This window comes from Aureobasidium melanogenum, assembly GCF_000721775.1.
Source record: "Aureobasidium melanogenum CBS 110374 unplaced genomic scaffold scaffold_9, whole genome shotgun sequence".
Taxonomy (NCBI): Eukaryota; Fungi; Ascomycota; class Dothideomycetes; order Dothideales; family Saccotheciaceae; genus Aureobasidium; species Aureobasidium melanogenum.
Window position 1 is genome coordinate 360,707 of NW_024470061.1, and position 22,636 is coordinate 383,342.

The following is a 22,636-nucleotide window of genomic DNA, read 5'->3' on the forward strand; positions in this document are numbered from 1 at the left end:
TTCCTTCCACATCTGTTTTGGAACTGTGGTTGATTCTGTCCCCAAGCAAGTTCATCGCACCTTCCTCAAAATGAATGCCCGCACAAGACTATATCATCTCGTTATACGGGGTAACAAACAAGCGCGAGCAAGTCGTCAGATCATTTAGATGTAATTTATCGATGTTCTATTGAGACTTTGGACTGCAACTGCAGCCGTGTTAAAATACCCGACATTTAACGCCATGCTAAATTTCAATGCCCACATCTAGATTTGCATTTTTCAAAACCCGCAGAAAAAGGGAAGGAGCAGAAGAAAGGACATTACTCCTTCTTCTTGCTCTGGAAAGGCTTCTTGATAACCCCAACCAAGCTACCCAAGGCACCAAAGAGCTTGCCAAAGCCAAAGCTCCAGCCCTTGATACGGACAGTGTAGATGAAGAAGTAGACCAGAACCCAGTTGGAGACAACAAAGATGCAGAAGATACCGAGATCTCTCCATGCCTGGCTGGCCTTGATGTTGAGGGTGGAGAGGTAGCCATTGCCGGACTGATAGGGACAGTACTGGCAATCGGCGGTAGCATCAGGGTTGAGGAGGTAACCGCCTGACGAGGCTGCAAAGGCACCGGCATATGACTGGCAGGTTTGGCCACCAGGAACATTGAACATGGCTGTTTCGCTAGGCGTGCATTCGACGCGGATGCCATCGAGAGTTTTGGCGAGGACACCACTGATCCAGTATGTGGAGGGATTAAGGTAGTACCTTGAATCATGGTTAGCAATGAGTCCATGTTAACGCAATGACATTAAACCTACATCCAGTAGCGCCAAAAGACAGGGAGCGAGGCGTAGGGTCGTACGACACCGTTGAAAAGCGAGAACATGACGAAGAAGAAGGGTAAAACATTCGAGATGACGGTGAAACTGGGTGCGAACGCGCAAATCCACTGGCCTGCATATTTGTTAGCTGACGAACAAGAGTCAAACCGCGATATCGAACTCACCCCACGATGCCTGGAACCAAAAGAACAAGAGTACCATGAAGAAGACATAACCAGCAGTAGAACTGTCAGTTGGCAGTCCAGATGGCCAGTACCATAGAACCCAGTATATGACAGCACTGACGACCGCGATAGGGATTTCGGCAACAACCATGGCAGTACTGAAAGCGAACCAACCGTAGATACGCGATGGTAATTCTCTGGCCATCCAGAGTGCCATGTTTTGATAGAACTTCGGGACGACAGCATTGACGATGGTGGGAGGGATGGTCAAGATGAGGAAAGCCGTGAACATGCGGTTCTGCATATCTTGGATGGAGTTGCCGAGCTGCCAGAAGGTGAAACCGTTAAAGATACCGATAATGACTGCGACAAACAGTTTGCCATAGAGGTATGAAGGGTCGCGCCAGTATTGGGTGAAGACACGCTTGGTGAGCATGGTAGTTTGCAGCCAAACGGGAGCGGCGAACTCGGTAGCTTCGTCTTCTGATTGCGATTCGTGGACTGACTTGCTCCTCATACGCTTGAGTCCATCGATTTCATCAATGACTGCCTGAGCCTCCTTGCTGTTGCGCCATTCTTCATTCCAGTCGATCTTTGTTCCGTCTGCTCGCTTTTTAGGCTTGATGGCGGTTTCGAGAAGGAACTCTGCTACGTTCTTTGCTGGAGGGCACTTTACGCCACGAGCACCAAAGTACTCAATAACGTCCTTTCCGTTCTCTCCGATAGGACCAAAGTAGAACGTGTTGCCTCCGGGGTTGAGAGCGAGAACCATGTCGAATTGCTGGATCAGGACAGACGAGGGCTGATGGATGGTACAGACAATAGCTTGACCAGCGGCAGTCAATTTCTTCAAGAAACGAATAATGCTGTATGCACTTTGCGAATCAAGACCAGATGTGGGCTCGTCGAGGAAGAGGACTTTGAATGGATGTTAGCGTTATTTGAATATTCAGGAAGCAAGGGTTGATACTTACGTAGCGAGGGTTTGGCAGCAAGTTCGACACCAATAGTCAGACGCTTACGTTGCTCGACGCCAAGGGAAGAGATGATGGCATCCTGCATGTCATTGAGTTCAAGCAAGTCGATAACCTTGTCGACGTATGCAATCTTCTCAGCACGAGGCACCTTACGATCCTGACGGAGAATAGCAGAGAACTCGAGTGCTTCTCTGATGGTGGCAGTGCCGTCGTGAAGATCCATCTGTTCACAAAATCCGGTGTTACGCTGGAACTCTTTACCGAGAGGTCTGCCGTCAACGAACATTTCACCCTGGACGACACCCATCTTCTGTCTCTGACTGAGAGTGTTGAGCAGAGTTGTCTTTCCAGCACCAGAAGCACCCATCAAGGCAATCATGAGACCAGGTTTAGCATATCCGTTGACCTTGTTGAGCAGCTTACGCTCGCCACCGTTGTACGGGACTGTGTATTCGACGTCTCTCCAGGTGAAAATACTTTCACTCTTCGCAATAGAGTCCAAAGCTTCTTGTTCTTCCTTTTCGCCAGTTGATCCGCCAACAGCAGTATCACTATCGGATTCGATCTTCTCCTCGTCCGCGGGACTTGCTGCCTTGACCTGCTGCTTCGCCTTTCTAGACTTCTTGAAAACCAGAGCACCACCACCACCACCGACGAAGCTGAAAAGTTCAGTAGCGGCGATGGTGACGAGCAAGTAAAGAACGGTATAGGCAATGACGACACCAAAGTTACGCCAGAGGTGGGCGCGCGTATAGGTGTATTGCTGTTCGAGATAGGCGGAACCACTGACAGTGTGAGCGTTGACTGCTGCACCAGTCAAGGTACATCCCTGGAACGCAGGATCAATACCGGGGCCTTGAGGGACCAAATTACTCGGGGCACATTGCATAGTGCGGCCGGAAAACTCGTTGGTCAACACAGCCTCGAAGGAGTATGCAATGGGATTGATGTAGTAGATCCAACCGAACCAGATGTAATCGCCGAGCAATTGAGTCTTAGGGATAACATAACCAGTGTAGATGATGAGCAAGTTGAGGGCGATACCAGAGAAACGAACAGCATCATCAATAGTCGGTGACAAACTTGCGAACATACGATAAAGTGCGGTGATACAGATAGTGTTGACGTAGACGAAGAGGAAGTAGATCCAGAACTTGCCAGCATTAACGTCCAGGCCAGTCATGAAATACATGATGATTGTAAAAAGACAGACTTGAACCAGAATGACTGGTAGATCAGCAACCACACGGGCAGCACTGACAGCAGAGGGGCGGTAGAAAGCGTATTCCTTCTGGCGAGCGACAACGGCACGTCCACTGACTGCCTTCATCAATTCAGTGAGTTGCAGCCAGCCAAGGAAGAGGATAGAGAAGAAGATGGCACCTCCGCGAGAGAAAGCGCCGCTGGTGTTCAAGGATTCTCCATAGAAGAGAGAACCGACGATAAGACCGTTCGAAATGATAATGAACACCTTGGTCCACAGGGTGGTCGGGTCTCCCCATAGAAGCCAAAACTCACGCTTGGTGCAAGCAAGCACTTGGCGAATGAAACTGACAGTGTATGGCGATTTCTTGGTGACAGTCTTGGATTTACCGGCCTGGACGGTCTCCTCAAACTCTTTAGCGTCTTGGTGGTTGGTTTGCTCGAGGTGTTGTTCATAAGCTTCAACATCTTGCAGGTTCCGGGTGTAGAATGATGATTCACGGAAAGCACGTTCGAGTTCCACAGGAGTCTTGGGCGTACTGGCCTCACAGCCTGGTCTGAATTTTCTCTCCACAGGGTCAGTGATGGCAGTCAAGAAGTCGGCAGTAGTTTGTCTCTCAGGACATTCGAAACCTAAATCAATGAAATACTGCTTGGCAGCTGCAGCAGGGCCAGTGAAGATACAGCGACCTTGGTCAATGACCAAGACCTTGTCCATCAGATCGTAAATCCCTTGACCTGCCTGGTAAAGGGTCACCAATGTGGTTCTGTTGCTGACATCGGTCATGATGCGAAGAGACTTGGCGTAATCCAAAGCCGTCGAAGCATCGAGACCGCGAGTTGAATTGTCCCAACAGACAACAGTACTCTTTGATGCAAGGGTTTCGGCAATCGAAACACGCTTTCGCTCACCTCCTGAGACACCTCTCGTGTACTCATCTCCAACCAGCGTGCGAGCAGTGTGGCTGATTCCGAACATCTTCATCAGAGCTTCAGCGATGAGAGGAATGTCTCCGCTAGCCTTCTTTTTGGTTTTTGTGAGGAGAGCGAACATGAATGTTTGCCACACGGTAAGGGAAGCGAAATGAATGTCGTCCTCCATGTTGTAGTTGACCTCTCCACGATAAATTTTCCTCTGCTTTTCTGCTGGGATGCCACCGTACGAAACTTCACCGTCGACTTGTGCATAGCCTTCGCGGTTGTTGGCAATAGTCTTGAGGAAGGTCGTGCAGCCGGCACCAGGCCTGCCTAGAACCAGCATCATCTCTCCGTCTCTTACCACACCCGAGAAGTCGTTGATCAGTGTCTTCAGGTCGCCGTTCTTGCGGCGGAGGAAGGGAATGAATCTGGAGAGTATGTGGTAAAGATCCGGTCCGAATGTACCCAAGATGGCGTCAGGCAAGGTGCGGACGAAGGTTGCGCCAGCTCCAACACCCTTGACGGTCAGGTTCTTGTATACAACACCAACCTTCTTGGCTGACTTGTCGCCCTTGCGCTGACCGAGATGGCCCTCTCTCATGAACTCATCGAGTTCGAAGTCATCCTCGTCCTTGCCCTGAGCCTCGGTGTTTCCTCCAACTTCGGATTCTTCGTCATCAGCATCATTGACCGTGCTCTGTCTCCTGGATGATTGTTTTCGGCCTAGTGATTGACGTCCGCTGGCTTTCGATCGGTTGGTGAGCTCTCTTCTCAGAGCTCTGAAATCCTCCATAGCCATAACTTCATTAGGGATGCCTGCATCGTGTTCGCCCCAGGTACCGCTGCGGTCTACGTCTTCTGAGCTGGATGAATGGGTGTCCGCATCTTGGTGCAATCGTTCAGCGCGAGGCTCGGCGGGATTGTGCCAGGCATTTTGTCCTCCTTGACTGTCAAGGCGAACGATGCGCGGGTCGTCAACTACACCGCTGCCCCACATATTGGCGTTGATGTTTGGCGTTCAGAAAGGAATGAATGGTTGCAGCCCGAATTAAGATGTTGATGTATTGATCAAAACACCGTCCTGAATGAGGGACCAGGTCTGCGGTGTCCAAGAATGGCGACCGATGGTTTCTTGGGTCACGAACCTCGCGTCACAGAAAGATAGAAAGAACCAAACGGGATGGAGTCGCGAGCGGAAGCTCGTTTACAAAAGAAATTTGGTACGCACGGCAATCATACACGGAGGGCTCGGATTTAGCATAGGACGCCGCTGATGAATAATGCGCGAGCAGATCTTACACATTTTGATATCGACGTCAGAGCCAACCAATTCAACGAACGTTGAGCCGTGCCCGTCGGCCGAAGTCGGGTAGCGTGTATGTAGATCAAATTGGAGCTTATTCAGACCTACAGTAGCGGTGATGGTTTTGCTGAAGAATGCCGTCACGAAATTGTATCCGCGGCTGCCTGCCCAACTAGCTGGTTGCTTCATCAAGGCTACAAATCAATCAGCAATCTTCTTGTGTCCTTTCCATGGTTTGTGCACGAATTGATGTATGTTTGCAGAAGTTGTACAAGGGGTTTCTGTTGACGGGCACTGAATAAGGTTCGAGCGGCTGGTCAGACAACGGGTGAGTGGTAGAAAGAGGCGTCCGCGCTAAGATGATTTTCGTGTCTTATTCAAGCGTCGCACGCCTCTCTCCATATCTGAATCGCGAGTCTCCAAGGTCCATCTGAGTTGTGGAGGACTGCCAACTGCACCTGCATAAAAGTATTGCTACAATCATCTCTATAGGCTCAGAAGAACGGTGCAAATTCAGCTCTAGCTGATATCATGAATTTACAGCTCGATGTCGTACATCTTACACGTTACAAAAAGAAAGTGCTTGGCGAGCGTTGGTCAAACAAACAGCGTGCATGCACTTGCCGAAAAGACATAGGTCCTCGTATCAAAGCTCAGCCCAATTTTCGCGAAAGAGATTGATAGGATTCCGGCCCATAATTTACTCAAGAGAACATTCGAGGAGATAACTGATAACAGAAGCTGTCAAAGAAGACAACAGAAGATTCTGACTCTGTCCTCCACAATGATGTTCAATCGGTCTGCTATCTTCTGCATCTGACTGGCTTGTCCTCTCGCCGTCTGAACAGATACCAAGAAGGCAGTAGTGCAACTGCGGTGTGCTTCGAGCATTTATAAGCAGCAACAAGTCTTATCGAACTTTGCATGTGGAGCTTGAGGCTCTGCAGGATTCAGGAAGCCCGAAGGCTTAAGTATTCCAACGGAGATAAGCGTTGCTGCGCCGGATTTCCACAAGTAGAAAATCGCGTGCTCTCAAACACCTGCGGAGCTTGGTGGAGATCTGCTTCAAGCGGATTCAGGTTCCGACCTCAACAGAAGATCCTGCTATTGTCGATTCCATTCACATCCGACTTGGCAGCTACCAGATTATGTGAGCAGTTCTTGCTTACAAAGTGATCGCCCAACGCTTCGTGTTCGTTCAGGCACATCAAGGTGTCGTTTTGCGGGGACAAGGGCAGGGATGGTACAAGTCATGATTCGAAGGAGCAGCTGTCATTGAAAGTCTACCCCATCAGTCAAAGGAAATCTTCTTGCCTTCGAAGGCCGCCGTGACCTTCTTTGCCTCCTTGGCCTTCTTCGCGGCTTCCCATGAGGGATGCAACGAGCCCTGGTCATCTCTGTGTTTCTTTCTGGGAGGTTCGGCGGCGTTGTTTCTAACACGGTCCTGACCAGGCCTTTCAAAGCGGCCTCTTGGTGCACCACGAGCACCACGTGGACCCGTTCTATCTGTCGCTCCGCGTTTGGCATCCCATCCAGCATTTCTATCATTCTTGCCTGCTTTTTCCTGGTTCTGCAGATGCTTTGCATTCTTGCCAAACTTCTTCTCCGCAATAGCTTGACGTGCTCGTTGACCTCTACGGTTCTTCTTTTGTGGTGCATCTTCGAAATCCTCGGCTTCTGATTCAGAACCAGACCAGTACCCGCCCATGGTAAGAGAAGGTACAAACGCTGATGTGCCAGGTTTGGTCTTTCTAGCTTCCGGAGAGTCTGATTCGGGAGAGGGTGAACGCGAAGGTGATGGCGAAGGAGAAACGGATGCTGATTGGGAAATGTCACCAAGAGCAGCTCGTAATGCTGCCGCACGTGATGCCTTGCCTTTCTTGAGGGCTATATCGTTGTCATCCTCTTCTTCGTCTTCGCTGTCAGATGAACCAGCAAGTCTGTCGTCGAACTCTGCAAATTCGTCCTCACTGCCACTACCCAGTTGACGATGTGTGAGTTCCGGGGCGTCGTTTTCGTCGTCGGATTCTCCCATGCTCACATCGCCAGACTCGGGCTCCGCAGGAGGTTGTGGTTTCTTGGTTGGTTGTTTTGCTTGTTCCTCCTGTTTCTGCTTCTCAATGTCTTTGGCTCTCAGCCTCTTCTTTCCTTCTTTAACATCTTTGGGCTCGATCCCAAGGGCGCGTTGAATGTCCTTGAGTAAGGGAGGGAGAGCTTCTTTGACAGGGTTTGAGTTGCAGAGTCGGGCAATGACGTTGGCTTTGGCGGTGTCGTTGATAGGAGGAGGAGGGGACAATACGGCCTTGGGCAAATCGGGCGAATCGGCAACTGCCTTGAACTTGATCAAAGACTTGTAGAGGTAGTTGCGCGCGGTAGCGGAGAGGTCCAGCGTCTGTAGGTAACGTAGCAATGAGTATGTTGCGGTACGTAATGGAAACTAGAGGAGCGTGCATAGTTCTCCCATGTGTGCTGCTCCCACGCTCGTGGCCGAAGAATGTGAGCTGTATACACAGGCAGTTCTTTCTAGACTAGCTGGGATTGACTTGGGATCAAGTATATCAAGAGTCACTCTCGACGCTAGCCGTTTCGAAAGCACTGTGCATTCTACAGCTGGAACGTGACAGGTTTGAGCACATGGAGAGAAAGGGACGAGAAGCAAGAGAGGGAAACGGAAAGAGATACGTCATGAACAACCCACCTTCAGAGCAGCAGTCTCGGCTTCTATGCGCGCGACGTCTTTGTCGTCGCTCTTTGCAGTGGCAGTCTTGCGCCGTCTTCCAGACTTTTGCGCCTCAAAGCCCTTTGCCGTTTTGAAGGCACGCGCGAGTTGCTTATGGGCATAGTCGAGCTTGTGTTGCACTCTGTGCTGACGAATGCCGACAGCGCCATCTACACCGTCTGCATCACTGGCGGGCGCCTCAAACCCATCTCTTTTCCTTTTGGGCATGGTGAAAGTGCATACGTACAAAAAAAAATGTTGTTGTCAAGAAAGAAGAACAAAAAACTTGTCCGAGCACGCGCGCCGGCCCGGCCACGAGACGGACATGCCAAGAGCAGCGCCGATCCGACTCGCATCGTCTTACCATCACCTCTTCAACGTCAAGTGACTGCCACGCTGTCCAACTCTCAACCGTCCATCCAGATGATGAGAAGCCTCGCACTTGGACGTGTCGTTTTCTTGCCTGCTGGCGCTGCCGTACTTCGGCATTGTCCGCAATTCGCATCCGACTGCATATATCAGGCCTAGGGTGGAGCCTGCTGCTCTGGAGCCGCTACGACGCACATCTGCATGTCTGGTAGCATGCATCCATTGGTCATGACTTAGCCGCTGCCGACCATCCTTGACTGCTGTCTGGCATCCTTTGTTCGTTCCTGTGCTTCCTGCCTCCTTATTCGTGCCCTCCAATCTCTCGTCACCTTGTGTGCAAATGATAACTCTGTTTTCCTTCGTCGCTTTCCCTGACCAAAGGTGGAGACCTTTCTGCAGGGAGCCTTTTCCTGCCGCCAAACACTGCACTTGCATAGTCGATGCTTCGTGCACCCACATTTCCCCCTGACCCAGCCTGTCATGCGCCTATCTCACACCCTCACAGTCAGGTTTCAGAACTTGTTGCCCAAGGCTTGTTCTTCAACCTGGTAGGCGGTCGCGAATGTTCTCTCCACACAGCCTAAAAGCTTGTTTGCACCGTAGCATGCAGCTATGCGAATCGTACAGCAAACCATATCACTTTGCAAAGGACTACGATTTGTTCGAGTACGCCACGTGTGACGCCTTGTTGGAACGGCATTAGCAATCTAGCATGGCTCTAGAAGGGCACTCTCTCCTGTTTGTCCCTCACTTTAGCCTTGTGTTTCAAGTGTGATCGTATGCATGTGATACCCTTCACTATAGATACTCTTTACTTTTCCCTCACTTCACTTCTACCAAGTGCAACGTTTGCTTGGTATTTCTCAGAGTCTTCTACTCAGTCACTCCTTTACATTCGTTCTTCTTTCTCCCTTCCTTTCTCTTCAAACTCTTTCAAAAAAAAACTCTCATTACACTCTATCTTGTTGATCAAGATGCGCCCATCACTCTCTCTTAGCCTTTTGCTTCTCGCTGGCCTGGTGTCAGCTAACAAGTACAACCTTGTCAAGGACTACTCGGGCAACAACTTCTACGATCAGTTCGACTTCTTCACTGGCGCCGATCCCACCCAGGGCTTTGTCAACTACGTGTCGCACGACCAGGCTGTCGAGTACGGTCTCATCTGGAACAAGAGCGTTCCCACCTGGGGCGTCGATTCCTTCACCCACCTCAATGCCGATGGCTCCAGTGGTGGTCGCACTTCCGTGCGCATGACCAGCAAGGACACCTTCACTCACGGTCTCTTCATCGCCGACATTCAGCACATGCCTCAGAGCTCTTGCGGCGTCTGGCCCGCCTTCTGGACCTTTGGTCAGACTGGCAACTGGCCTCAGTCTGGCGAGATTGACATTATCGAATTCGCCAACCTCGCCAATCAGAACAAGGTCTCTGGTCACACCATGCCTGGCTGTTCCATCTCTGGCACTTCGCAGAGTGGCAGAATCCAAGGCACTGATTGCTCGGTACGATTCTTTCTTGCATTCTCGGTTTGATCAAAGGCTAACGAAACACAGTCCGCAGGCGACGGCGCTGGCTGTGCATTCCTCTCTCCTTCAAGCACAACCGCTGGCTCCGGTTTCAACAGCATTGGCGGTGGCGTCTACGCCATGGAATGGACTTCTCAGCACATCAACGTCTGGTTCTTCCCCCGCAACAACATTCCCTCATCCATCCAGTCCGGCAAGCCCGATGTCACCAAGTTCGGCCAACCCATGGCCAACTTCCGTGGCTGCGACCTTGACAACTACTTCTACAACCACGCCATTGTCTTCGACACCACCTTCTGCGGCACCTGGGCTGGCGAGACCTTCAGCAACGATGGTTGCTCTGCTTCGTCGTGTGTTGAGTTTGTCGCTGGCAACCCTTCTGCATTCAAGGATGCGTATTGGTCTGTCAACTCGCTCAAGGTGTACCAGCAGAGTGGTTCTTCCAAGGCTAAGCGCGACTTCCTCCGTCGCCACGCCAGACAGACCCACCGCAACCACGTCCTGGTTTGATGAAGTCTAACGCTCCGCATGACAGCCTGATTTTGCTTTCGTTTTCGCACATCCATCAGCATGCAGGACATGTCTTCACCCACACTCTCTTTCTCACAGCATCAGCAATGGCGTTTGTTTTCCTTCTGGCGACTTTTCACCTTCGCTTCTTTGTGATTGGTTTTACCCAAGCTTTCACTTCATGTTTTCACTTTTTCTTGACGATGAGGACGGCTTTTAACGACTTTTGGCATCAGGGACCGGGGTTCTGGGTTGCTTTTAGGTTGTTGTTGTTGTTGTTGCTTTTCGGATTTCAGCGGCGTAAATACTCTACATTCGCTCAAGAATACAAATGGACGTATGTTACCTGCTCTTTGATATGCGGATGAAGGCTTTTTGTTTGTTTGCTTGGTAGTGGTTGGTTGCTCTGACGAGTATCAACATCTCTACCTTGTACACAGATCTCATGTGGCATAGAATTCCATCAATATTCCAGTCCAAAAGGATTCAGACAAGGTAACAATAGATGTCATAACAATCTTTTGATTTGTGCTGATATTCTTTACATCCATAACTACATAACAGATTTTACAGTGTTGCTTTATGCAAGGCCCTTGAGGACACAAGCCTCGGCGTTGAGAATAGAGGATCCAGCAGCACCAATGACAGCTGGAAGGTAAAATCAGTATTATATCTCGAGGATTTTCAGGCGAAGTATGCTTACTGTTGTGGCTCAAAGCAACAAACTTGATATCGAAGATGCCACTCTCATCCTCACGAACTCTGCCCACACTGACGGCGTAACCTCTGTCGGTCTCTCTGTCGAGTCTGGGTTGCGGGCGGTCAGGCTCCTCCATAACGACGATAGCCTTCTCAGGTGCAGAAGGGCAGCCAAGCTTCTGAGCATCCGAGACGTAGTCGCGCATGGCCTGCTTGACCTCCTCGGCGCTGGGAGCGGGTCTTCTCTCGAAGCGGAGCGAGACGCAAGCGGTGTGGCCGTCCAGAACGGGGACTCTGTTGCAAGCAGCCGAGACTCTGAGATCGCTTTGGTCTGAGAAACCAGTCACGTCCGAGTTGACCTGGCCGAGAATCTTCTGGGCCTCAGTCTCGAGCTTGTCTTCTTCACCCGAGATGAAGGGGACGACGTTGTCGATAATGTCCATGCTGCTGACACCAGGGTAACCAGCTCCTGAGACAGCTTGCATTGTGACGACCGAAACCTGGTTGATGGGACCAAACTTGGCTTGCAGGGCAGCGAAGGGAATGACAATACCAATGACAGCGCAGTTGGAGTTGCAGACGAGGAAACCCTTGTTGAGACCGTAGTGCTTTCTTTGGTGGTGGACGACATCCAAGTGAGGCAGGTTGACGGTGGGCACAACCAGAGGCACGAGGGGATCGCGGCGGTAGTTCTTTGCGTTGGAGAAGACGGCAAGTTCGGACTTGAGGAAGGCCATCTCGACATCGCCAGCAACGTCGCTGTCCAGACCAGAGAAGACCATGTCGCAGTCGGCGAACTCCTCGGGAGTACACTTTCTCACGACCAGCTCGCCCAGCTCCTTGGACATGGGCAATGACTGCTTCCACTTGACGGCATCCTTGTATTTCTTGCCTGCCGAGCGCTCAGAGGCACCGACAGCATGGAGGGTGAAGTGGGGGTGAAGGGCGAGCAGGAGAATGAATCGTTGGCCGACAGAGCCAGTGGCTCCCAACACACCTAGCAACCACAATGTCAGCTTGGTCCTGAGCCAATCGAGCATGCAAAGCACCAACCGCACTTCTTCTTGGGGAAGTCGCGAGCCTTCTCTGTAAATGTTGTCACGTCCATCTTTGTTCAATTGGTATATTGTTAAAGGAAACAGCTCAACAAACACCTGCCCTCGCAATGACTCTACTCCAAAAATTCGACCGATGACGCGCGATGCGACAGCCACCCTCTCCGAAACCGCTCGCCGACCATCGCGTCGCGCCATTGCCTGTTCCTCGAACCATCACCTTGATCATTTTGTGAGCAACACACAAGCCATGCCTGAGCTGTTGATGAGTAGTCAAAGCTGTTTCAAATCTGTCCGAATGTGAGTCCGATGTTCTGCTGCACTCACTTGGTTCATAAGGTGCGTGTTTGATGTGCGCTTTCGCAGGGCTCAGTATGGCAGTGGGTCAGGGTCACCCTCTCTGCCTCTGTCTCAGTCCAGCATCTCGTTCTCTACGCACTTGCGCTTAGGTTTGAAGACTCTCGATGGCATCAACGGAAAAGTTATACTCATACTACGCGCTATGTAGTTGCAATTCGTGCTGCAAGCGACGCTTGACCGAAAAATCCATGGTTTTGTGTTCTCAAAAAGAAGCTTCCGTCAAATCGGCCATGGGACCATCGGTATCGCAGCGACCTATACTCCTGTTGCAGACCAATTTTTCAAAGCGATCTTGCCCAGACTTAGAAGAGTAGTAAAGAAGCCTCACGAACCAAGCCTCTCTTATATATGTCGACAACTAGGTCGTTTCTTTGTTTATAACCACATCCGGCGGTAGCAATCGGGAGATACGTCATACCACGAAGGAGATCAAGATTCCTTTATTCTTGAAAAGAACTTGTCCTTACATATACCCACAATCAAGTGTTGTTATCGCCAGAGGTTTACTCGAGGCTTCGATTCCTAGACTTTCCCAGTAGGATCCCGGCTGATTGAGGGTTGAACATCATTTTTTAGCAAATCCAAGCACAAAGACATCAACGACCATTTGGCCGAGTGGTTATGGCGCCAGATTCAAGCGAGTTAAAGCTTCTCAGTTCACTGAGTTTCCTGGTAACGAAAGTTGCGTGGGTTCGAGTCCCACAGTGGTCATCATATCTTTTGTCTGTAGATACCATTTAATGGTATATTTTTTTTTGTTTGGTTAGTCTCGTGCGCGATTCTGTTTGGGGCTTTGTTCTTCCGAAGCCTGACTAACAACGAAAAAGCTTCACATGTCGTAACTTCCCAAACACAAGAACACGAATGAGCCAACGGCACTGATGCTCGAGTAGCCTCTATGCTGGAGACGTGAACATGGTTGACCACGAGTAAGGGTGGCTGAAGTCTATCATTTTATAACTACTACTACATGGAATATCAGACGTGATCATTTTACACATCAGCCGAAGCAGTAGCGGCAGCAGACCTCTTCGAGTTCTTCTTTGCCTTCTTCTTAGGCGCCAGTTTCTCTGCCTCTGCAGGTTCAGTATAATCCTCTTCATCGTCTACAACACCACTTTTCCTTTTCTTCTTAGCCTCACGCGCCATACGGTCAAGCGCACTTCCCATACGCTTACTACCTTGCTCAATCCTCTTTCGAGGCGCATAAGCACCAGCACCAATTCCACCATCAAAGAATGCAGTAATGTTGGCTTGAGTACCTTCCTCTTGTCTGCGATTCATATCTTTGATGACGGGGACGAGGACTTCATCTGTTCGCTCAGAACTCCATCCAATGGTGGCCATGAGGAAACTGCGAAGGGCACTCAGATCAGGAACGCCCCATTGGAAGGCAGAGGGATCACTATCGACTTCTGGCTGTAGATATGCCATCTCCACTCTAGGGTCCGGGAAATTGGTTGGTAGGAAGAGTTTTGTTGCTTGACGGCGGAACTTCTTGCGGAAGGGATTTGCTGCATCCTCTGATTTTGGGATCTGGTTCATCTGAACTGCGTTGTACCAGTCGCGGAAGTCGTTGAGGTTGGGGAACTCGGAAAGGATTTCGAGAGCAGTAACGGGACCGACACCTGGCAGACCTTCTGTGTAATCTGAGCCGAGGAGTTGAGCAATGCCAATCATCTTCTGTCGAGTCAAATCAAACTCCTTCTCAAAGTCGGATGTCAAGTAGCACTCCACGAACTTGGCTTGGTTGAACATGTTCTTGTAGATGCGGGTACCACCGAAGAGGAAACAATCCGAATCATCAGTCACAATGCCGTCGACCAGACCAAGACTGACAAGTTCTGCGCATTGGGCTTCAGCTTCCATTGGTGCAGTGATGTACGGCAAACCAAAGAGTTTCAGTAATTGCTGACATTCTTGAATCATGACATGTGTGACTTCATCGGCATCACGCCTGTCTTTCTTTTGCTGGGAGCGAAGCTGCTTCAACTCGCACTCGTACTCTTCAATATTCTGTTGCTGTGTTTTGTGATTGAGAGATGAAGCAAATCGCGCATGTTCTTCGGTTTCAGTGGCAAGTTGACGAAGTAGCTCATCATCCTCAGAATCTGAATAGTATCCAAACTCATCGACTTCAGCCTCTGCTGGGAGATTCTGATCCGCAGTACCAGTTACAGGAGCCGGGATATCAGCAGGGGACTCTATCGCAGGTTGATCCTCCAATCTCGCCGACTGCGCTTCTTCAGGTCGATCTGGAATGTCTACGTTCTCGAAATCTGGTGATGGCGACTTTGTAGGCTCTCTTGGAGGCTCTGGAATAGGTTGTTTTGCAAGCTTTGGCGACGGTTCTTTTGCTTGAGGCTGAATCGTCACGGATGGCTCTTTCTCGAGATTGGTTTGTTGATTCTCGACCTGCTCCCACACCATCTCCTCATCATCTTCATCGTCTTCTGCGAATGGATTGTTCTTTGGAGGAGCAGAACCCTGCTTGGGCTGCTCTACAACCTCAGAAGTTGCAACTTGCGAGGTCGCCTCTGCATCTTTGCGACTTATAACTGGTGTATCTGATGTTTCGACTTTTTCCTTTTCAGAATTGCTCAGAGTAGGGGGTGCAGCTTTAACGCGATCTGCTAGGTCGCCCATAGCAGGCTGCTCTGTTGCACTCGTTTCTGTAGCTTCTGGAGAAATCGGCTTCTCCTCTTCCTCGTCCGAAATATCGATGACTTGTTGACTCGTATCTCTAGGTTGTGATTCCTCGAGGTCAAGATCAATAATCTCACGGGACGAGCGACGACCCAGAGGTGGAGCCTCGGCGAATTGAAACTCTTCATTGTATGCTTTAGTTCTTTGCCAATCATCACGTTCAAGAGCCTTTTGCTTAGAAATGTTGGCATCAAGGTCTCCATCAAACCATGGAGGTAGAGGTTCAGACTTGTCCTTCTTCGCTGGACCGGTGTCGTCTCTTTCGAATCCTCCCGCCAGATCTTCTTGTGTCTTCTGCATCTTTTTCTTGCCGAGAAGGGAAGAGCCCAGATCTAGCTTTTCGAAGGGTAGAGGTCCTGAGAAGCCAGGAGCGTTTTTAGGTGCTGGAGCAGGTTTAGCTGGGGCTGATTGTGCAAGTGGTCCAGGTCGCGTTTTTGGCGGCTGTTTAGACTGGTACTTTGACTTGCGCGATTCAGCGAGTGCGGCCTGGAAATCCATGTCATCCTCACTGTCGTCACTTTCTTCGCCAAAAGCGTTGGGTTTGGGCGCAGTCTCGTTGCGAGATTTTGTAGTATCAGGCTGCAGGTTCGTGTCTTGGATGGCATCGTTGAATGTTGATGCAGCTGGGACAGCTTTACCTGCTCGGCTGTTGACGATATGCGCGATTGCCAACCCACCACCACGCGGGATAGGACGAGCTTCATCGGCACGAGTCTGCTGAAACTTGTCGAACCAGTCTTCTTTCTGCTCATCCTCCTGCGTCTGTTCTTGTTCAGGCTCGGCATCCTCGCTTTGCATAGACATGGCAATAGCTCGCTGGAGCTCTTCATCCTCAGAAGCATCGCCATCCTCGTTGTCAACTTCTATGGCGGCATTGTGGTCATCGTCTACGAACAAGCCATCGTTTTCCGATGGTCTACGCTGTTGAGGTGCCTTGGTTCGCTTGCGAGGAGCGCTTCGCTTAGACCTGTAGAAAGCTTGCCTTCGTCTGGCCATTTCAGTGCCTAATGTCTTCTCTTTCGGAGCTGTCGTTGCTTTGGGTAGACGATTCAGACCTTCAATCGGAACATCCTCGAAATCGTCTTCATCCTCGTCTTGTTCTTCGTTGGCTTCCTGGTCGGCTGCATCGACGTCGATGGGTTTGTTCTCCACACCATCGTTCTTGCCCGTGACAACACCCAAGGCCCAACCACCCTCGACACCATCGTTCTTGACCAATACGTACTCTCTACCTCTCTCACCAGCAACTCTTCCAGGAGCATCTAGACCGTACATGAGGTCATCGTTCATGCCATTCAGGTTCATCAGACGTTGTGTCAAGTCGTTGCGCTCTGTTACTCGTTCAATCTGAAACTTGGAAAAAGCCATACGATCGGGAAACATTGTATCCAACTGATCCTTGGAGTAGCCCATTCTGAGTCTACTTCTCAGTCTGGCTGCATTGAGGATGTTGTACCGTTCACTAGGTGGGAGACTGAGAAAGAATGGACCGTCAAAGTCAATCTTGGAAAAGTCGTAGACGTTGATGTCTTCACCAGTATCGAATTGACGAGCGTAGTTCTCGAGCTCCTCGAGAGACATAATTCTGGGGTCGTTTGGAGCACCCATCTCGGAGAGGGGGACGCCTAGATCAGGGAGATGGTATTGGTCTTTCTTCCTGAAAGTCTTATTCTGCTGGCGTTCTTGTGGGTTCATAAGAACCTCGTCGGCATAGACGAGGTTTTCAGGCAGCGGCTCTTCCTCATCTTGTGGAGCAGCATGTGTGGCTCGTTTGCGGTTGTTCTCCTCTTCCTCAGCAATGCGTTGCATCTGGAGGGCAAGTAGCTTGCCAGCGGTACGAGTAGCATCCTCTCTTCTTCCTTCTCTTCTCTGTTTGCGAGCGTTGATAGTGGCGCGCTTGAGGGCAGGGGCACCACCATCGAATACGAAAACAGGCTTGATACCGAAGTAGAGGAGCTTGCAGATGCGGCGGAAGAAGCCAACGACATGACTGTTTCGTAGGGCGTTGCCGTCTTTGTCACGAACGGCCTTCAAGAATTGGTAGATCCAGATGGAGGCATCGACGGCGAGTCGTTTCTTGTTCAGCGTTTCGATCTTGATCGGTCGGGCACAGGGCTGGACAACGGTCCACAGGCCAGTGACACCCATGACAGAAACAGCCTGATGAAAAGCATGTGAGTAGGTATTTGACTGAGCTCGTTCGCGTAATGAATCGAATCAAAGAAAGTCGAGCACAAGGTTAGTGACGTACACAGTTGCTGGTTGTCTGTGCTTCGGCAGACAGGTGCGCTTGGACCACTTTCACATGTCGGCATGCTCGAGCTGGTTGGATCGAGGGTCCAGCAGAGCAAAGCAACGCACTAAAAGATTGCGGCTCTGCGCTCAACACGCGAATAGTCTCTCATATGGAAGTCAGTTTCTGCATGCATGTGATGCTCAACGCATTCCCCTGTAGCCGCCGCCATGTCTTTATATCTAGGAAGGTGGCCTCAGTCCTGCTATCGCTGTCTCCCTTCCGTCTGTCCTGTTTTGTTCAACAAGAATGGCGCCCGCCTCACCTGTGCTTCACTCGACTGACCAAGAAAATACCTCCATCATCTATGCCGTGCTACCACCGCTGATCAAGAAGTCGATGCCCAGAGTGCCATCTTTGCGCCGTTCGCTGTCGGGCTATAACCGTGCAGCTGCATTAGTCGGTCACGTTCGAGCCTTGAGCACAGAGACCCCAAGACCTGGCTCAGCAACTCCTCCTCCACCCTACCAAGAACCTATCGCTTCTCTGACCTCTGTTCTGTCTGATGTTGACTTCCAAGAAACTCCGCCGACGTCACCCACATCTCTACCTGCCGATACTGCCATTTTCGTCAGCGACGAACGAGCAGGTATACGATGGGAGTTTGCACGTCAAGGTAAATATTACGCAGCGTTTTCGTTGCTCGCAATCTCATGATTCTCTCTTTAGGCCAAAGTCTTCTTCAAGGCTCGTCATGTCTTTCTTCAAATTCCGACTTCAGTCGCCAATTGTACATTGACGGCGTCAGTTACCTTCTCCGAGGTCTGCCACAGAACCTCTCGTCTGAAGAGACAATACGCCTTCAAGCTGCCATGCCGTCTGAGATGATGCTACCGCAGCAGCCTGTGGACAGAGTCATAGTACGGGATCAGGCCAATGACAACCAGGTCACGCAACAAGAAGAGGACCCAACGCTACTCCATCGTGTAGTGGCAATGATAGTGCTTCAAGTCTTCCTTCTCTTGTCGTTTCTCTGGCCTTACGTCCAGACGACGTGCCGAGGTGTATACCAGTATGAACGAGAACACCATATCTCGGAAAAACTACTGAACCAATCCTGGACGACTGCAAACGTATTGAGCAAGAACACCATGGCCATCGCCAAAACTGTGTGTAGCTGGAACGACGGCCAGGTCGGTATCGCATTAGAAGACATGGTATTTTGGTGGATTCATGGTGTTACTGGCGGTTTGCGAGACGGGGTCAGGGATGGGATGGAAGTGTTTGGCGTCAAGGGCATAGACCGCCGCCAAAGGAGACACTCTAGAGCTTGATGATTATACGAACGAAATGACTTTGATGAGAATTGGATTAGAGTATATACTCGCTGTAATAGGATTTGCCATGATCATGATCTTGTGCTATGGGATCCTCTTCGAGTGAAGAAAAAATGAAGAAAAAATCAGGCCAGGGTGGCCGATGCAGAGTTGGTGGGGAAAGGGCTCATGTCCGGTGCGGCTTCCTGCAGCCGACAGCCCCTCGGCGCGTCAGCGAGCATCATCTTGACCTTGAGCTTTTTGTTCAATCACGATAAGATCCACCCTCTCAGCAGCAAAAGGAGATGAGAGCCCAACGATGAATCAGCGGACGAGCCCGCTCCTCCCCATCAGTCTGGTACCGATACATTCCTCGCATCAGCGGAATTGAATTGTCACCACCGACACTGCTGTACGATACATACATGATCTTGTGAGACATGGTAATGATCCAAATCCCCTGGCACGTCAGAAGAAGAAGCAGGCGACGAGGAACAACCAGATCCAAGCCGACAGAATGAGCATCACTCCTCGAGGACAACGCCATGTCACTCCACAAATAGGTGTAGCAACCAACAGTCCTTTTGCTCGATCAAACACCATTTCTGCCTCGAGTGGGCCTCGTTCACCAATCAAGCCCACCGGCCGCGAACGTCAAGAGCTAGGTCTGCGTCTTGAACGCGTCATTGGCACCACATGTCAGACTGTCTTCTGCTTCGACCATCTGCCTGAAACAAAAAGGTTTGCCTATACCGCAGGCGCCGCTGCTGTTGTCGCCTCTGTACACCCTGATGGTTCCATATCACAACGCTTCTTCAGAGCCAACCCGTCACACCCTCAACAGAGGTCCAATCTTCCACCTGCCATATCTGCCTCACCCGCCGACTCGAGGCTTCGTTCTCCGCTGCCTCCAACAGACCGTTCCGAATGGAGTGATTCTCCCGCAGGAACTAAGAGCAGTGCTGTCCGCGAACGTGTAAAGGCTGCCACTGCAGTAAGCTTCAGTCCGAACGGCCGTTTGCTTGCCGTCGGCGAGACTGGCTACAAACCTCGAGTTCTGGTTTTCTCGCTCGCTGACAAGTCGTCCGCCGATTCACCTGTATCCTCCATATGCGAGCATACTTTTGGCGTCCAATCCGTGAGTTTTGGCCCGGACTCTCGCTACCTTGCATCCCTTGGTACCGTGAATGACGGCTTCTTGTACATTTGGAGTATCGATGAAAGAGGAGGCACACCCACCCTGATTGCTGCAAATAAATGTACAACAAGCGTGCGCCATATGACCTGGATGGGCTGCAACCTGGTCACGGTAGGATTACGATTCATCAAGGTCTGGAGACCAAATGACCTTCCAGCTAGCGTCAATGAGAACTCGGAACGAGGCTATGGCTTATATAATCGTCAACACAAGCCGCTGGCTGGCCGAAACACTCTGCTAGGTGATCTGCTCGACGCAACCTTCACATGCGTGGCATCATTCTCCGAGACCAAGGCCATTGTCTGCACTGATGGCGGAGATGTGTGTATTCTTGACGATGAGGATAAAGCTCAGCGACTCATCAGGGTCACCAACGTCGATTTCAGTATTACAGCTGCGTGCCTCGGGCCTGATAATAAGGTTGTCGTCACAGGGCTAGATGGTAGTATTGAGGTTCTGGATCTTGTCGACCTCACCAGAACATTCATCTCACCGAACACGCCGCCAGGGTCTAAAGCATCCTCAAAGCCGTCAACTTCGGGCTTTGTCGCTGCCGGGTCTGTTGGAAATTCCATAGTGACTGTGGACAATAGCCATGGCATTCAACTACGAGACATCTCGCCAAAATCTCGAGACGACACTCCTGACCATGCAGTACTACAGAAGCTCCCAGCACATTCAGATGCAGTTCTCGGAGTCCGCGCTGTTGCGGCGCCGAACGAGCAGGACATTGCGTTCATCAGTTGGTCTGCAAATGGCTCCGTTATCTTCTGGTCGTCTGAGTGCGAGGCGAAGGCAATGATATCGGTCTCGATGGATCAGTCTGTTGATATGTACAATGTCGTCAACGAACTCAAGACAGTTGTGGCGTTCTCAAATGTTTCTCACGCAGTATCTGGAGACAAGTACGGCGTGTTGAGGTGAGTAAAAAAATGTTTCGTGAGAATGCGCGCGAGAGAGCGCTGACCGAACTGCAGAATCTCAAATGTCAATACCGGAGAAGATGTCTCGCGGGTGAGAGCTCACGCAGGAGAGGTCACCGACATTGCGATTCACGAAGATGCAACATACACGCTCATAGCTTCAAGCAGCCGGGACCGTACGATTCAATTATTGACATGGAACTCAGGGCAGCTGGACCTTTTGCAGACGCTGGACGAGCACGCAGGATCAGTGACGTGTGTTCTATTTGCTAAGAAAGGCGAACAGTTACTGTCATGCTCGGCGGACAGGTCTATAGTGGTTCGAGAGGCCGCAAGACAACAAGGGACTGGTCCTCCCCTTTTCATCATCACCAGGACAATTACGCTCAAGAGCTCACCCACTTGTCTGAGGATGTCTCTGTTTGCCGACACTCTTCTTGTCTCTGCAACTGATCGCACGATCCAGCTCGTCAGCACGAGGACTGGTCGCGTCATCTCCTGTTTCAAGGCTGGTGACACGGATGGCGGAGATGCCGTTATCATGTCGAGTCTGGTTCATCTACCCTCGACTGCAGGATCACCGATTGTCGCAGGTGTAGCAGGGAGTGACAAATCTGTGCGCATGTATACAGAAGACGGCACCCTACTCGCGCGAGATTGGGGCCATACAGAAGGGGTCACTGACATTGCGCTACTCAAGTCACACGCAGCGCCTGACGATCTGGCAGCGATGAAACTCGTAACTGTCGCTGCGGATGGTACGATATTTATATGGGCGACAGTGCCTGAAAGACCCCGATCAAGGGAGTCTTCAGATGCAGCCCCATCGTTCGCAAGCACCGCTCCCGGCATCGTCTCTGCCGAACAGCCTTTACGAAAAGTCATCTCTCACAGCGAGCTTGCTAGATTCCAACGAGCCAGGTCCAGCGAAACAGAACATTCAGACGCTACAGGTGCAACAGCGAGCACAGGACTGAAGAAGAAACCTAGCAGGTTGAGCATCCGCCCACCGCCACCACCGCTAAGGTTAGAGCCTTCGCCGCTGGGGACTATGCGCAATGGTCTAACGGTCAGAAATAGACAACGAAGTCCAAGTCCAAGTCCTACGCCGCCTAGTCCCAGTCCGAGATTACCGCCTAGTCCGCGAGCACATCCAAGGAGCGCGCCAGGAAGACATCGGCTTTCTGTGGGTGCTGTGCCACCAATGCTTGCCAATGCATCAACAGAAAAAGGGAGTAAAGATAGCAAGACAGACTCTAGCACAACTGGTTTTGGTAGTATTGCGGCATCGACGGAACAGCTTTCACGGATGTTGCGCGCATACAGACAGAAATTGGAAGGCAACTGCACTGGCTTGACAGGCGAGAAGCTCAGAGAATTGCAAAAAGAGCTAGAGAAAACAACTCAGATGGTTCAACAGAAGTTGGCAGAGCAAAAAGATCGGAAAGGATCTCAGGACACGAGTAGCGCTGGAGAGGATAGTGGGACGTCGAGGACAGCATCGTCTTCACAAGACGCTTCGTTCATATCTGCACAGACGCAAATAGAGGAAGAGACGGTTAGTGGTGCTGAAACCACAGCATCTTAGATTATATCTGATGAACACCATCCGTTACCACTGTATTTGAGCCTTTCGTCG

The 22,636-nt window shown here is 50.8% G+C and overlaps 7 protein-coding genes across 7 annotated transcripts; 3 read left to right on the forward strand and 4 right to left on the reverse strand.

The window, feature by feature from the left end:
• Positions 1 to 302: 302 nt before the first annotated feature.
• M437DRAFT_47750 (uncharacterized protein) lies at positions 303 to 5,077 on the reverse strand (the record flags this gene model as incomplete). The annotated part of the gene is made up of 4 exons (XM_041021518.1): positions 303 to 741; positions 795 to 930; positions 983 to 1,900; positions 1,957 to 5,077. The coding sequence occupies 4 exons, from the start codon at positions 5,075 to 5,077 to the stop codon at positions 303 to 305; spliced, it is 4,614 nt and encodes a 1,537-aa protein (XP_040880176.1).
• Positions 5,078 to 6,674: 1,597 nt separating this feature from the next.
• On the reverse strand, positions 6,675 to 8,330 carry M437DRAFT_65756 (Bud-site selection protein; the record flags this gene model as incomplete). The annotated part of the gene is made up of 2 exons (XM_041024634.1): positions 6,675 to 7,775; positions 8,082 to 8,330. 2 exons carry the CDS (start codon positions 8,328 to 8,330, stop codon positions 6,675 to 6,677), a joined length of 1,350 nt encoding a protein of 449 aa, XP_040880177.1.
• A 1,115-nt stretch (positions 8,331 to 9,445) lies between these two features.
• Positions 9,446 to 10,507, forward strand: M437DRAFT_65757 (putative endo-1,3(4)-beta-glucanase; the record flags this gene model as incomplete). Its single annotated transcript, XM_041024635.1, has 2 exons — positions 9,446 to 9,973; positions 10,025 to 10,507. 2 exons carry the CDS (start codon positions 9,446 to 9,448, stop codon positions 10,505 to 10,507), a joined length of 1,011 nt encoding a protein of 336 aa, XP_040880178.1.
• Positions 10,508 to 11,087: 580 nt separating this feature from the next.
• Positions 11,088 to 12,314, reverse strand: M437DRAFT_84190 (aspartate-semialdehyde dehydrogenase; the record flags this gene model as incomplete). Its single annotated transcript, XM_041028061.1, has 3 exons — positions 11,088 to 11,155; positions 11,211 to 12,203; positions 12,260 to 12,314. The coding sequence occupies 3 exons, from the start codon at positions 12,312 to 12,314 to the stop codon at positions 11,088 to 11,090; spliced, it is 1,116 nt and encodes a 371-aa protein (XP_040880179.1).
• Positions 12,315 to 13,614: 1,300 nt separating this feature from the next.
• M437DRAFT_47536 (PIN domain-like protein) lies at positions 13,615 to 17,475 on the reverse strand (the record flags this gene model as incomplete). Its single annotated transcript, XM_041021470.1, has 2 exons — positions 13,615 to 15,906; positions 15,958 to 17,475. The coding sequence occupies 2 exons, from the start codon at positions 17,473 to 17,475 to the stop codon at positions 13,615 to 13,617; spliced, it is 3,810 nt and encodes a 1,269-aa protein (XP_040880180.1).
• A 394-nt stretch (positions 17,476 to 17,869) lies between these two features.
• Positions 17,870 to 18,894, forward strand: M437DRAFT_48006 (uncharacterized protein; the record flags this gene model as incomplete). The annotated part of the gene is made up of 2 exons (XM_041021574.1): positions 17,870 to 18,236; positions 18,290 to 18,894. The coding sequence occupies 2 exons, from the start codon at positions 17,870 to 17,872 to the stop codon at positions 18,892 to 18,894; spliced, it is 972 nt and encodes a 323-aa protein (XP_040880181.1).
• A 493-nt stretch (positions 18,895 to 19,387) lies between these two features.
• M437DRAFT_9533 (WD40 repeat-like protein) lies at positions 19,388 to 22,423 on the forward strand (the record flags this gene model as incomplete). Its single annotated transcript, XM_041029094.1, has 3 exons — positions 19,388 to 20,994; positions 21,052 to 22,136; positions 22,224 to 22,423. Coding segments are annotated over 3 exons (2,892 nt in total), but the record flags the coding sequence as incomplete, so codon positions are not given.
• Between the last annotated feature and the right edge of the window lie 213 nt (positions 22,424 to 22,636).